The sequence below is a fragment of the Canis lupus genome, chromosome 9 (assembly GCF_048164855.1).
Source record: "Canis lupus baileyi chromosome 9, mCanLup2.hap1, whole genome shotgun sequence".
Lineage (NCBI taxonomy): Eukaryota > Metazoa > Chordata > Mammalia > Carnivora > Canidae > Canis > Canis lupus.
This window is the reverse complement of record NC_132846.1, coordinates 46,069,336-46,085,046: the sequence shown is the minus strand read 5'-3', so window position 1 is coordinate 46,085,046 and position 15,711 is coordinate 46,069,336. Positions and strand designations below refer to the sequence as shown.

At 35.4% G+C, this 15,711-nt stretch overlaps 1 protein-coding gene across 13 annotated transcripts in view; it reads right to left on the bottom strand.

The window, feature by feature from the left end:
* Positions 1-15,711, bottom strand: part of PCNX1 (pecanex 1) — a 163,629-nt gene that overhangs the window by 129,910 nt on the left and 18,008 nt on the right. For all 13 annotated transcript variants that reach the window (XM_072839123.1, XM_072839131.1, XM_072839125.1 and 10 more), the window contains exon 2: positions 323-531. In XM_072839123.1, the coding sequence (XP_072695224.1) occupies positions 323-531 (209 nt within the window). The remainder of the gene's footprint in view (positions 1-322; positions 532-15,711) is intronic.

Here is a 15,711-nt window from a genome sequence, read left to right as displayed (position 1 = left end):
CATGTCTTATTTCTTTATACTGTTTTTCACCAGTTTTGGTTTTTGGTGTGAACAACTATTCTACAATTATAAATAACTGTTATTGTTATAGCATGTTACTTAGTAATAAGACCAAATGCATTTATTTAATCCCAAATATGCCAGTTAGCTTTGCTGGGGTCTAATGTGACAATCTGTCCTTGTTATCATATCTCTAGTGGTAAGATCTAACACTGTCTTAAAACCATATATCAGAACATAAAAAATCAGAACACAATGAACACATCACTGTACGCACACATGTTCCACATCATTACAAACTGAGCGGCACAGGTTTCCTTACCTGGGTCCATTACTGTCTTTTCTTCTAGTTGAACAGTTGCCTTGCTCAGTTTTGGTTCTCTGATCTGGGAACTCATTTGCATTCCTATCTACAATTTCTCCAGCATCAAGTGCTCTGTGGAGTCGATAGTTGACCATCTTCAGAACAATGAATACAGCAGCTATCACAGGACAATAAACTGCCACTATAATCATTGAAGAAGGAAGGGCCTTTAAGAGAAAGAAAATAAAGACAGACATTTAAAAATATTTTAGATTTAATTCAAGTAGAGAAATCTGTAACTAAAAGGATAGACACATTCACACTCAAAGCAACAATTATGTTACTGGCACTAAAGTGCAAAAGTATAAGACAGCACTGCCCAACACAGTAGCCACTAGCTACATGCAGCTACTGAGTAAGTAAGGTATGGTTACTGTGAACTGAGATGTGCCCTAAGAATAAAGTAACACACACACACACACACAAGAATAAAGTATCACTGGATTTTGAAGAGTCTGTATAAGAAAAAAAAGAATGTAAAATATAATTTTTATAATTTTTATATTGATTACATGTTGAAATAATGTTTAGATTATACTGGGTTAAATAACATACATTATTAAACTGATTTTCACCTGTTTCTTTTTACTTATTTTTAATGTGGCTACTAGAAGATTTTATTTTTTTTATTTTTTATTTTTTTTACTAGAAGATTTTAAATTACATATGTGGCTTGTGTTATGTTTTCACTGGAGAGCACAGTATAAAGTCCATGCCTAAAAGCTTATGATACAATTAAAGAGTTAGATGTCACATTATGTAATACATGAGTAAGACAGGATTGTGGTCCAAATATACATAAGCCCTGTTTATGTGCTCTGTAACTTTCTTCAGGATATAAACATTCTTTGGGTTCTAGAAAGTGGTTCTAGTTAAAACTGTTAAAAGAATAACCTTTGAATTATGACTGAAAATGCAGGGGAGATATGGGAGACATGCGAAATCCAAATATATTTTCTTTTAAAATACTTAAAAATTGTAGCCTGATCAAAAAAAAAAAAAGAATACAGAACAGAATCAAGCAAAAAAAAAAAAAAAAAAAAAAAAGGTTAATTGAAGAACCTCAGATGCTTCCTGGGCATGAGGATTGAAGATCCATCATACCTGAGGATCTGCTGATGTGGACCTGAGTCCAGGGGTGACAGGTATGGAGACCAACCAGCCAACTTGGAAGGCATGGCCTCAGAGTCACTGCTGGCAGAAATTATAAAACTGTGGTCAATTTATGCCCACTTTCGTGAGACACAAATCATTCCCGGTGTCTGTAGCTCTAGATTTTGTAAGATTGAACCTCAGTCATCTGATAACATGGCTCCAAATTTGCTTGGAATGGTTACTTCGAATTGCTTGAGATGGTAAAACTTAAAAGATCCTAGTGAACTAAGGGAGTTCAGAATACAAATATGATAAAAGTTAAATAAAAAAAAAAAGTTATTTGGTGGGGAGACAGAAGGAAAGAGTGTAGGTTAGAAATGGGGGGGGGAGTAAGTCTATCCCACAGTTTACTACTTTGAGTTGGATATGGGCATAATATGCATACATGTGGTATTTTAAAAACTGGGATTAAGAAATCCTTCTAGTTAGTTTATCTAAAAACATAAACCCTGTGATCCCAATTTAATTGTCACTGAATGACTGATGTGGACTTATGATTTCAAATTGAAAAATGTATTTAAAATTTTAGAAAATCCGGGCAGCCCGGGTGGCTCAGCGGTTTAGCACAGCCTCAAGCTCAGGGCATGATCCTGGAGGCCCGGATAGAGTCCAGCATCGGGCTCCCTGCATGGAGCCTGCTTCTCCCTCGCCTGTGTCTCTGCCTCTTTCTCTCTCTCTCATGAATAAATAAAATAAATAAATAAAATAAAATCTCATGAATAAATAAAATAAATTTATGGAGAAAATCCATAAATATCAGGTTTAGAAAAGTACTTTGAAAGATTCACTAGATAATCTACTTAAAAATGAATACTAAATTTATAAGTGTAATTTAAACTAAAGAGATTTTTAAGTGCAATTTAAAGGGATCTTAAGCTATATTTAAAAAAAAAACAAACCTCTAAATCATAACTGTTAAAAATATGTTCAATGTGAGTTTGAAACTGTTTTAATTTAGAACTTTAATATAATATTTTTGTAAAAAAAAAAAAGCATCCCAAATAACCTTTCCTGAACAGAAAACACACATATACACACACACTTACATTGATAAATATTTCAAAGTAAATACACACATAAATATATATAGAAACATATACTGCTTAGTGTATTTACAGAAGTTCAGCATGATGCTGGTTTCTATACAATATGTTCACATTAGAATTAGAATTCTTGGTAATCATTTAGTTCAACACCTTCATTTTCAGACAGAAAATTAAGACCTATTAACTTTGAATGATTTAGCCAAGATTATCCATCTTAATGATAAAATTAACCAATATTTCTCCTGCCTAAGTCACTGAATGCTTTACTACACACCAATCCCAATTTCATTTTCAAATGTAAAGTGTCAATGAAAAATATGTCAGTTCTATCATTATTCACCATAGTGAATATTAAAATAAAAATTATTGATTATATTAATTAAGCAGATAGGAAGTGAACAACCTCACCATTATTATTCAGAGTGGTAGACAAATTCAATGGAAATGTCAATGGCCCCTCCAAATGGGAAAAGAGAAAAGAGACTACTTGATATTGAATGGTCTACTGTATCTGTCTCTACAAAAAAAGTCAAAGATTATGAATGCTTAAAACAGATTGAAATAAACTCTATTATATTGCTAATATACTACTATTATATTGCTAATAGTACTATTATATTACTAATAGTAGATTATTGAATGCTAAGAAACACACAAAATGTTGGGATCCCTGGGTGGCTCAGCAGTTTAGCGCTGCCTTCGGCCCAGAGCATGTTCCTGGGATCCTGGGATCAAGTCCCACATTGGGCTCCCTATGTGCAGCCTGCTTCTCCCTCTGCCTCTCTCTCTCTCTGTCTCTCATGAATAAATAAAATCTTTTAAAAAATAAAACATACAAAATGTACACAATCTATAAAGTACAGAATTTTTCCTAAAACATTGAACAGTGAAAAGACTGAAAGAGAAATAAAAATTCAAGTGACAAAAAAAAAAATTCAAGTGATCATTTCATACCAGAAACTAGTATCAAATGATGAACCCTTGTATTTTCTACTCAAACTATAGAAGCTATCTACTTATTTTACACCTTGTGGTTTAAATATATAAGCCATGTCAATGGTTACTCTGGAGATTACTAGATGACAGAGGACAGCTGTGCTGTAAGTTTTACATTTCCCAGGAAGGATAAAAATGCATGGACACAAACTGGGCTGTTGTGTGATTTTATTCAAACTTGTTCTCTACTTACGTTAGTTCACTGGGATCGCAGCTGAAATCCAGCACAGCTGAAAATATTAGTATGATCATAAATATATTATAAACCTTCCTATAACTACCTTACTAAGGTTACATGAAAATTTTAAATGGTATCTGCCTTTACATAATTTCAGTGTGGTTTCCCTAAAATCAAACACCAAACAACTAAAGACCAGTTAGGTCACCTATTTTTCAGTTTTTGGATTATATACACAAAGCGCAAACCAAGTAGTATTTACTATTTGCTTTTATATTTTATTAAATTAGATATACTGATACTGTTTTCAAAGAAAGATTTTCAGAAACATTCATAATTCTATTCATCAACAAGCAGCATATTGTGAGAAAGCAGGTTCTTTTTCTGAAGAAAAAACTTGTATAAGATAAAATTGCTTACTTTTCTGGTAAAAATACAACTTTTGTATCCCATTCCACAATCCAACTCTAAAGTAAAATTTTTAGTTTGAAATGTTTTGGCAGGTACCTATTTATATATTTTCTAAATATTTTAGTTTGCTTTTTTTTTTTTTTTTTTTTTTTTAGTTTTTTAAGTAGGCTCCACACCCAACATGGGGCTTGAACTCATCACCCTGAGATCAAGAGTGGCTCTACCAACTGAGCCAGCCAGGTGCCCCTGGCAGGTACTTATCAATTTAAGGTTAATTATGTTCCATAACAAACAATACTTTAAAAAAAGTACTAATATTTCCAAAAGTCATGTTTCATCCTAGTTATTATATTTTATCAAAGATATTATCTTAAAGTTAATGCTGATGCAACCAAGCACATTAACTGCTCTCTGATTATAAAAACCAATCTATTTTATCTTCACTCCAAGGTCTATCTACAGGTAAAAATTGCTTATATTGAAAAGTTGATTCTACTTCTTCCCTAAAATACCAACAAACAGTGGACAGCAGCAAATGAAGATGGGGTAGCAGGTGACATACTACTGATGTTGGACAAATAAGGCCCTCATTGAAAACCCAGAAAGGTCACAGCACTGCAAACTCACAATAAAGACCTGCAGAGTCATCACAGATTTCAAGTGTTCTTAACCATCTATGCATCTTACACATGTATCAAAAAGTTATGAAAAGACAAGCTGGGTATCTTTTTAGCTCTATTATTCTATGATCTACTTATTAATATGGGAATTTGCTTATCTATGTAGTCACACTCAAGTATTCAGGTCCGTTTAGTCAGTAATCAGTCATCTATAACTTTGTTATCGGAATGACTATCACCCACAACTGAAGTCAAGGCTGTGAAAAAAAATTAACAAATCTCTTAAAATAGCTATTATTACTGTAAAATACCTTATACGTTTTGGGGTTTTTTCCACTATTGAAACTACCTTATTATTTAAGGCAATGTTTAGCAAACTTTTGGCATCACAGCCTGAAGGGGTATTCAAGCACACATGTGAACTGTGTATTTTACATAAGATTCATCACATTTTTTTTTTTTAGATTCATCACATTTTAATTACATCCTAATTTCTTAAACTGACAGATGGATTAGATACTTTAATGTAAAGAGAAAAACTTTTAAAATTTTAGAAGAATTGTAAAAGAATATCTTTTTGACCTTTAGGATATTTCTTAACCATGGTTTCCAAAGCACACGCTAGAAAGAATTGATGAATTAAAATTAAGTTCTGTTCAAGAGACACTATAAACTGAGTGAAAAAACAAGCTACAAACTAGATCTATTAAAACATGTATTATTATGTAGGTATATGTATACTTATATATGTATATAGATATAATACATAAAGAGTAAATATGTGGGATCCCTGGGTGGCGCAGTGGTTTAGCGCCTGCCTTTGGCCCAGGGCGCGATCCTGGAGACCCGGGATCGAATCCCACGTCGGGCTCCCGGTGCATGGAGCCTGCTTCTCCCTCTGCCTGTGTCTCTGCCTCTCTCTCTCTCTGTGACTATCATAAATAAATAAAAATTTAAAAAAATCTTTAAAAAAAAAAAAAAAGAGTAAATATGTATGAAGAATTTTTTTTTGAAATCAGTAACAAAGAGGCAAACAAACCAATGAAAATAAAGGACAATAAATAGATCTTACACAGAAAAATATATATAAATAGCCAATAAAAACAATATATGAAAACATGTTCAAAAAAAAAAAGAAAACATGTTCAACTTTATCAGTAATAAGCAAAATAGAATTTAAAAGCACAGTATAGGGGCACCTGGCTGGCTCAGTCAGTAGAGAATGTGACTCTTGATCTCAGGGTTGTGAGTTCAAGCCCCCATGTTGGGAGTAGAGCCTACTTAAAAAAAAAAAAAGAAAAAAGAAAACCACAATATATCATTTAACAGCCATCTGTATAGACAAAAACTAAGTATGGAGAACCAGAACTCTTAAAAAAAAAAAAAAAAACTACTGGTAGAAATACAAATTGATAGGTAAATCACCCAAAATCTAGCAATTCCTATTGTAAGTATAAAATTGATATAAACTCTTGTATATATGCAACACTCTTAAGACTTTCATACAGAAAATGGAGCAAAAACTCAGCTGAAAATCAATGGGAAAATGGAAAACTGTAGACTAGGGGAGTATGACAGTGAAAACTGCAACCAAATGCAGCCACATTAACTGTACAAATACAGTATGTATTACTTTTTAAACATAAACTTAGGCTTTACTGTATTTTCTTGATTTTTCTTTTTTGGTACTGAGCATGTATTTCTTTTATAATTAGAAGAGCTAAAATTTTAATAGTGATAAAAAGGTTTTCATATTACCTTTCATCTTTTACAGAGATGATCTATATCCATCTCAATAACGCATGACTTGGCAATAGATCAAGAGCCAATCAAGGCAGTTTCTCACCTTACTTCTTTATTTGCAAAAAGTTAAAAAAAAAAAATCTTAACTCTCAATTATATATACATCCCTAAGAATGGCACCAAGTATTAATCTAGACATTCAGATCAAATATAGATGCCCCCTGGGGCACCTGGGTGACTCTGTCAGTTAAGCATCTGCCTTTGGCTCAGGTCATGATCCCAGGTTCCTGGGGTTGAGCCCCAAATCGAGCCTGCTTCTCCTTTCCCCTATATCCCTCCCTTAGTCCCCCACACTCATGCTCATGCTTTCCCTCTCTCTCTCTCCTCTCAAATAAATAAATAAAATCTTTATTTTTTTTTTTAATTTTTATTTATTTATGATAGTCACAGAGAGAGAAAGAGAGGCAGAGACACAGGCAGAGAGAAGCAGGCTCCATGCACCGGGAGCCCGACGTGGGAATCGATCCTGGGTCTCCAGGATCGCGCCCTAGGCCAAAGGCAGGCGCCAAACCGCTGCGCCACCCAGGGATCCCTAAAATCTTTAAAAATATATATAGACCCCAAAACAATGGTAAGTCTCCTTACTGAGATACTGTTAGATACTTTTAATAAGATCATCTCTCTTAAAAGTTGGATGGATAGAAATGCCAATCAAAATTACAATGAACTATTACCACACATCATTAGGATGGCTACTACCAAGAAAAGAAGGGAGGAAAAATGAGAAAATAACAAGTGTTGACAAGGAGGTGGAGAAACGCAGCTTCACTCACTGTTGATAGGAATGTAAAATGGTGTACCCTCTATGAAAACAGTACAGTGGCTCCCCAAAAAATTAAAAGTAGGGGCACCTGGGTGGCTCAGTGGTCTGCCTCTGGCTCAGGTTATGATCCTGGGGTCCCAGGCTTGAGTCCCACATCAGGATCCCCACAGGGAGCTGCTTCTCCCTCTGCCTATGTCTCTGCCTCTCTCTGTGTCTCTCATGAATAAATAAAAATAAAATATAAAATATATAAAAATAGGGATCCCTGGGTGGCGCAGTGGTTTAGCGCCTGCCTTTGGCCCAGGGCGCAATCCTGGAGACCCAGGATCGAATCCCACATCGGGCTTCCGGTGCATGGAGCCTGCTTCTCCCTCTGCCTATGTCTCTGCCTCTCTCTCTCTGTGTGACTATCATAAATAAATAAAAATAAAAATAAAAATAAATTTAAAAAAATTTTAAAAATAATATATATATATAAGTAGAATTACTATGTTTGATCTAGCAATCCTACTTCTGAATATTTATCCAAAAGACTTAAAAGCAGATTCTCAGATATTTGTGTACCTTTTCACAGCAACAATGTGCACAATAACCAAGAGGTGGAAACAATGCAAATGTCCACCAGTGGATGATAAACAAAATGTGGTCTATACATATCACAGAATATTACTCAGCCTTTAAAAGGAATATGCTACAACAGAGATGAACCTTGAGGTAAAATAAGTCAATCACAAAAAGACAAAATACTGGATGATTGAGGTATATGAGGTATCTAAAATAGATTTGTAGAAATAGAAAGCAGAATGGTGGCTACCAGAGGTTGGCAGGAGGAAGAAACAGAGTTAATAGGTATAGACTTTGTTTCATAGTATGAAAAAGTTCTGAAGATCCAATGCACAATGATGTGAATATACTTAACATTACCAAATAATACACTTTAAAAATGTGTTAAAATGGTAAATTTTATGTTGTATACATAGTTTAGTCTCTTAAATTCTGATAGTTTATCCTCAACACTAAAAACAAAAAACAAAAAAAAAAACTTTGATAGGTTCAAGCTATTCAACATGACAAATATATTTCCGATAGGGTTCTTGAGAAAGCCACTTGGAATCACAAAAATAATACTAGTTTTATCACAGTCATGAAATAAATTTATCTTTTTTTTTAATTTTTTTAATTTATTTATGATAGTCACAGAGAGAGAGAGAGAGGCAGAGACATAGGCAGAGGGAGAAGCAGGCTCCATGCACCGGGAGCCCGATGTGGGATTCAATCCTGGGTCTCCAGAATCGCGCCCTGGGCCAAAGGCAGGCGCCAAACCGCTGCGCCACCCAGGGATCCCAATTTATCTTACTTATATTTCATGTCAAAAATTGAGTAATTCTCCCCTATGGCTAGCACACTGCATGGTAAAAAGCAATCTTTTATACTCCTTTTATGTGCGAAAATATAAAAACATATGCTCACTATCTATGCTTTGTGTTAATTTCATATTTTGAATTCAAATTTCACCATTTTGAACACCACTGAATCAAAATGTGGAAGCATACTGTTAACAAATAAGTATTTCCTTAATAAATTTGTAGCTATTCTCAATCAGAAATGATTTCAATGCGTATTTTCTAGTCCTTGTTACAAAGTGATTATCAGCTATCTAATACTTAGTGACAACTAACATCTTATAATTAGATATCAACTGATATCTAATATTTAGTGATTACCATGTACCAGGCACATTTCTAAGTGATAATCACCTTATGAAGTCAGCACTGTGATTCTTCTAGTTTTATAGATAGGGAAACTGAGGTACAAGGAGTTAAATTCCTTGCATAAGGTCTCAGACTGAGGCATTAAGGAAAGAGCAGTTTGACTGCAGAGTCCTCGCTATTAATCATGACACCTAACGGCCTCTAAGTCAAAGGTTGGCAAACTTCCTGTTTAAAGCCAAACAAAAAATATTTCATGCTTTACCGATCACAGGATCTGTCACAACTATTCAACTCTGCTGTCAGCAGTGTAAAAGCAGCCCTAAACAATACACGAACACACAAGCATGGTGTTTTCCCATAAAACTATTTATGGACATTGGAATTTGAATTTCATATAATTTTCACATAGCATGAAATATTACTCTTTTGATTTTTTTCAATCCCTAAAATATGTAAAAAGACAAAAGTGGGGGTGGTGTCTGGGTGGCACAGTTGGTTAAGCAATCCACTCCTGGTTTCAGCTCAGGTCATGAGACTGAACCCCACATTCGGCTCAGTGCTGGGCACAGGGTCTGCTTGGAACTCTCTCTCCCTCTCCCCCTCCCCACCAATGCGCTCTGTCCCTCTCTCTCTCTCTAAAATAAATAATTCTTAAACCAAAAACCCACATAAACAAACAAAAAACACCAGGGGACACACCTCTGCTTACTTACCCTGATGGAAAATCCCTTTCAGTTTATTCACATAAAGAATATAAATGATAAGTTAATTCCTACCATGTGTAGAACAGTTCCCTGTCTATATTACCTTTCATTTCTGGCAAACAGAGAATGCTGGGGGAAAAGAGAGGACTGAGCCACCCAGCCACCCTAAAAAGAAATATTTTTAAATAAAAGATTAATATACACCAAAAATTAGGTTATCAAAAGTTATTTGTATTCTTTTGTTTCACTAAGTCAGTGGAACAAATTGCAAGCTGTATATTCTTTATATAAGATTGTAAATCAGGGGGCGCCTGGGTAACTGTCAGTTAAGTGTCTGAGTCTTGATTTCGGCTTAGGTCAAGATCTCAGGGTTGTGAAGATGGAGTCCCATATGGGGCTCCACACTGGGCATGAAGCCTCTCCTTCCACTCCTTTCCCCCACCACCCCAGACTCACAAGCTCTCAAAAAAAAAAAATAATAATAATAATGTAAATCAGTAAGATATATAAATTAAATGCATATTCTCAAGAATATTAACAGAACCCATATATCATTTTGGCTTAAGCTCAATAAATTTGCTTAAAACAGAAAGATGGTATCGCACACTATATTATCCATCTCTAGCTTTAAAAGTAAATGCTAAGGGAGCCTGGGTGGCTCAGTCAGTTAAGCACTGAACTCTTGATTTTAGCCCAGGTCATGATCTCAGGGTCGTGAGATCAAGCTCACCACCCCACCCCCACTTGTATCAGTCTCTGTGCTGGGCATAGAGCCTGCTTAAGATTCTCTCTGTCCCTCTCCCTTTGCCCTCTGCCCCTCCTCCCCCCCACTTTTATATGCACATGTTTTCTCTCTCTTAAAAAAAAGTAAATGCTAAAATCAGGCAAGGTATGATACACACTAGATTTAAGATGAGATAAATATGCCTAACAGAAAAAAATGAATTAATGAATAAATATAGCGTATCTAATACCACCATTTACTCATTTTCCATAAAGGCAACTCTGACACACTTAACTCAGTGAATATGGGCTTTATTCATTGATTCAACATATATTTATACTAATGTCTAAAGAATGATAATATTGCAATAAACAAGATCCTTACTCTTTTTGAGCTTCTTAGAGGAATGACTAATTTAGTGTTCTACCCAGAACCAGGTACTTTAAATGAATTATCTCACAACAATCCTTTGAATAAAATATTTTATAGATAAGAAAACTTGAGGCTATGAAGTCATTTGCCTGCAGCTGGTAAGTGGTAAAAAATAATCTAACTCCAGTGGTTAAGAATCTGAGTTTTGTGGAGTTTTTAAAGTTTATTTATTTAGTAATCTCTACATCCAACATGAGGCCTAAACTCACGACCTCAAGATCAAGAGGTGTGGGCTCTCCTGAGTGAGCCAGTCAAGTGTCCCAAGAATCAATTTTTAAACCACTACACTAGGCAGTCTTCCCTCCAAGGCAGTGTTTCACTATTTTTTTTTTTCATTACCACCCTAAGGAGTCTTTTCAGACATTTTTTTACTAATCATTCCTGTGAAATAATAGAAAATAAATATATTGGTTTTGCACCTGGTTCCTGGCACAGAGCTCCTAAAACCTTTGTAATTCCTAAGTGATAAGAGCCCTAGGAGCATTTTTTGTTCTAATATTGGTCTTTGACTCTGGTTCCTGATATCTAAGTCCATTGGAATCTCCTGGGTGATAGAAATGTCTTTGTTCTAAAGAGGTAGCTGTTGGTGGGTTCCAGGATGGGCGTTGGTCAACAGAAAGACCAAGCCATAATTAGAAACTTGGGATTTCCAGAGAGGGAGAGGGGCTAGAAATGGAGTTAATAATTGATGATGCCTATATGATGAGCCCTCACAAAATCCAAGAGTATGGCATTTGGACAGCTTCCAGATTGGTGAACATGTGGAGATACTGGACAATGGTGCACCCAGAGAAGACATGAAAACTCTGCACCCCTTCCCACATACCCTGCCCTACATATTCTTTCTAGCTGGATGTTCATCTGTATGCTTTATCATATCCTTTTGCAATAAATTGGTAAACAGTAAGTAAACTGTTTTCCTGAGTACTATGAGCCACTCTAGCAAATTAATTGAATCTGAGAATGGGATCATGGGAACCGTCTACGGCCATACCACCCTGAACGCGCCCGATCTCGTCTGATCTCGGAAGCTAAGCAGGGTCGGGCCTGGTTAGTACTTGGATGGGGGGGGGGGGGGGGGGATCATGGGAACCTCCAATTTTATAGACAATGGGTCAGAAGCACAGGTGACATCCTGGCCCTGTTACTGGCATCTGGGTTGGGGGGACTGAGTCCTTAACCTTTGGGATCTGATGCTCTCTCCAGGTGGTGTTAGAATTGAATTTTTTTTAAGATTTCATTTACTTATTCATGAGAGAGATAGAGAGAGAGAGAAGCAGAGACACAGGCAGAGAAGCAGGCTCCATGCAGGGAGCCCGATGTGGGACTCGATCCCAGGTCTCCAGGATCACGCCCTGGGCTGAAGGCTGTGCTAAACCACTGGGCCACCCAGCTGCCCAGAATTGAATTAAATTGTAGGACACTCAGCTGGTTACTCGGAGAGTCACTTGCTATGGGAAAACCCCCCACATCTGGTATCAGAAATGGTTTAAGTGTGGTAGCAGCATAAGAGTAAAAGAAAAACACATGGAAGTATATAGGATTTCAAAACACTCCCCCTCACATAATTTTATCACCAGATATATCAACTCTGTATGTACTATATGTACATGTATACTTTACACATAAAAAGATCTCTTCACCACCACCACCACCCACACTTCCCTATCAAGTAACTCATTTTCACTCCCTTGAGGGCAACACCATACCCACTGAGAAAGTATGATGTCTAAAGCAAAGTTTCTAAACCTCAGCAATGCTGGCATTTGGGGCCCGGTAATCGTATGTTGTGGGTGCTGCCCTATGCATGAAAAGATGTTTAGCACCATCCCTGGCCTCCACCAACTAGAAATTGAGTGGTAATTATAGCAAAGCTAGGTTAAAATCTTTCAGCCCTAGAAATGTGCAATAGCACTAACTGCTTCTCTTGCTGCCCTTACTTTACACAGTCATAAGAACTATAGTTCCTGATCTTGACCGCAAAAAAAACTGGAATGGATGGGATGCAGGCAGACTGCAAATGCTGTACTTCTGTAGCTGTCATGAAGGAGCACGTGTAATAGCAGCAGCAGCAGCAAGAAAGAAATAGTATTTCATATAAACATAGCAGGGAAAGAACACATTAGACCAGTAAGTGAAAGGACATTAAATTTTAATAAAATCCATTTATAATAAATGCCACAGAATAAAGCTAAGTAACCCCTCCCTCCAAAATGATGAGTGAGACAAATTATCTCACTTTAAGTATAGATGAGAACCATAACGAAATCCCTCAGAGAACACTGTGTTTTATAATAGGCTTCCATTGTAGTCACACAATATGCTGGTCAAGAGGAGCCAAGATGAAGGATATAATTAGATAGTGATGGGAAGGGCAGCTCTGAGAGTTTCATATTCAGAATACATTACAAAAAAAGATCAGGAGACGCTAAATTCATCTCAAATTCATCCATCACAGGTAGGCTTTCGGGAACTGAATCAGGAAAGCATCTTGTGCACTGTGTGGAGGGGGACGGTGAAGAGCAATGTGGTGGTGGTCCTGAGGTCAAAGGGGAAAAGAGGCAGGCGAAGTGCGGGACCCTGAGCCAGTTTCCTCAGCTGTAAGGGGGAATAACATTTACTTCATTTCACAGGGCTATTGAGAGGGTTAATGGGGTAAAATGTGACAGCGGCGGATGCATGGGCATGCATGGGCATGCATGGCATGCATAGCACAATAACTATGAGATGTTTCTAATCATGTTTAAGCAATGTAGTGGTAAAACTAAGCTAAGCAAACAGAAAAACCTCTGAATAGAAATGGTTCAAAGGAACCAAAGATGAGCTACAAAAAAGATGAGCTAGATAAGACCTGTGAGACCACAGAATGCCCAGAGGTAAATATTTTGTCGGACAGTGCACAACCAAAGTCATTAAAAAATAGCAAAAAGTTTCTACAACACAATAAAGAAAAAAGAATCTATACTTCAAACAAAGATATATCATGCTTAATAGTAAAACACTAGCATTCCTATTAAAGTAGGGAACAGGGTAAGGCTGTCTATATTTTCAGCATTACCCAATACAGATATATAAAGTACCATGTATAATTACACAAGAGAAAAAATTATAAATATTGGAAAGAACTTCAAATTATTTTTTTCAAGCATAATTGCATATCTGAAAATCTTTTTTAAAAAAGCAGAAAAATTATTAGAAAAAAATAAGCTAATTCCCAAGTGTCTGGTTGCAAAATCAACACATTAAAATCAATTATTTTAGATGGATCCTGAAACAGAAAAAGGACATAAGGTAAAAACTAAAGAAATCTGAATAAAATATGGACTTTTAAGTTAATAATGATGTATCAAATATTGCTCATTGGTTGTAACAAATGTGCCATTGTAATCCAAGATGTAATCAACAGGAGAAAATGAGTGCAGGATATATGGGATTTCCTGTACCACCTCTGCAACTTTTCTGTAAGTCTACTACTACTCTAAAAGAAGTTTTTGGGTTTTTTTTAAATCAATCGTTTTCTCATATGTAAGCAATGACCAGTTGGAAACAGTGGGGCGAAAATGGTTTCTTTACACAATGTCAGAAATTAAAATTTAAGAATAATAATCCTAAGGGAAAATGTACAAAGTTAACAGAAAAAAAAAACTTAAAAAGAAAATTCTCTTTAGGGACATAAAAGAAAGGAATAGATCACCTTAACTCACTATTATAAACATGTCAAATTTCCATCCCTGAAGTAATCTACAAATTCAATGTCTTACAATCACAAATTCAATAGCATCCCTAGGAAACTGAAATGGATAAACATTCAAGAATAGTAAAAACAAAACAAACCCCCCAAAACTAAGAAGTCTAACAAGACTCCTACTACAAAAGAGAAAAAAGGATTTTATATAGAGAGAGTTACCATAAAATACAGTATTCATGTAAGAGCTGATAAAATAGAAAATATCCCAATGAGAACTTAGATTATGAAAAAGATGGCATTTAAACTACTAAGAAAAATATGAGATGGTTTAATAAGTTAGGTTGATTGGGACAACTATCAAAAAAATTTTTGAACAAATGGATAAACAAAACAGATAAACATTCAAGAACAACATGGATAAACATTCAAGAACAAAATGGATAAACATTCAAGAATAGTAAAAACAAACCCCCAAAACTAAGAAGTCTTAACAAGACTCCTACTACAAAAGAAAAAAAAAAGATTTTATATATATATATATATATATATATATATATAAAGGGTTACCAAAAAATATAGTATCCATGTAAGAGCTAATGAAACAGAAAAATATCCCAATGAGAACTTAGATTATGAAAAAGATGGCATTTAAACTACTAAGAAGAATATGAGATGGTTTAAATAAATTAGGTTGATTGGGACAACTATCAAAAAAAATTTTTTTAACTAGACACTCATATATTGCTTACAGCACAATAAATTCCAAATGGGTTAAAATATAAAACTATTAGATGTTTGCAATTATATTACAAAAGACTGATGTCCTTAATATGTAACTGCTCAGATATCAGTAAGAAACAAGCTAAGAGAAAATGGATAAAGCACATGAACTTTTTACAGAAATTAAAAAAAAAAAGGACTCTTAAACTTATGAAAAGCCGCTCAACCTCACTCCAAGTAGGAGATATGCAAATCAAAACCACTCTAAGATACTATTTCTTACCCATGAAAATAGCAAAACTATGTGAGATTGTGGCACATGTGAACACAGACACCCTCACATATTGCTTCCAAGCATGCCAAGTGAGTAATACAACCCCTCTGAAGGGCAATTT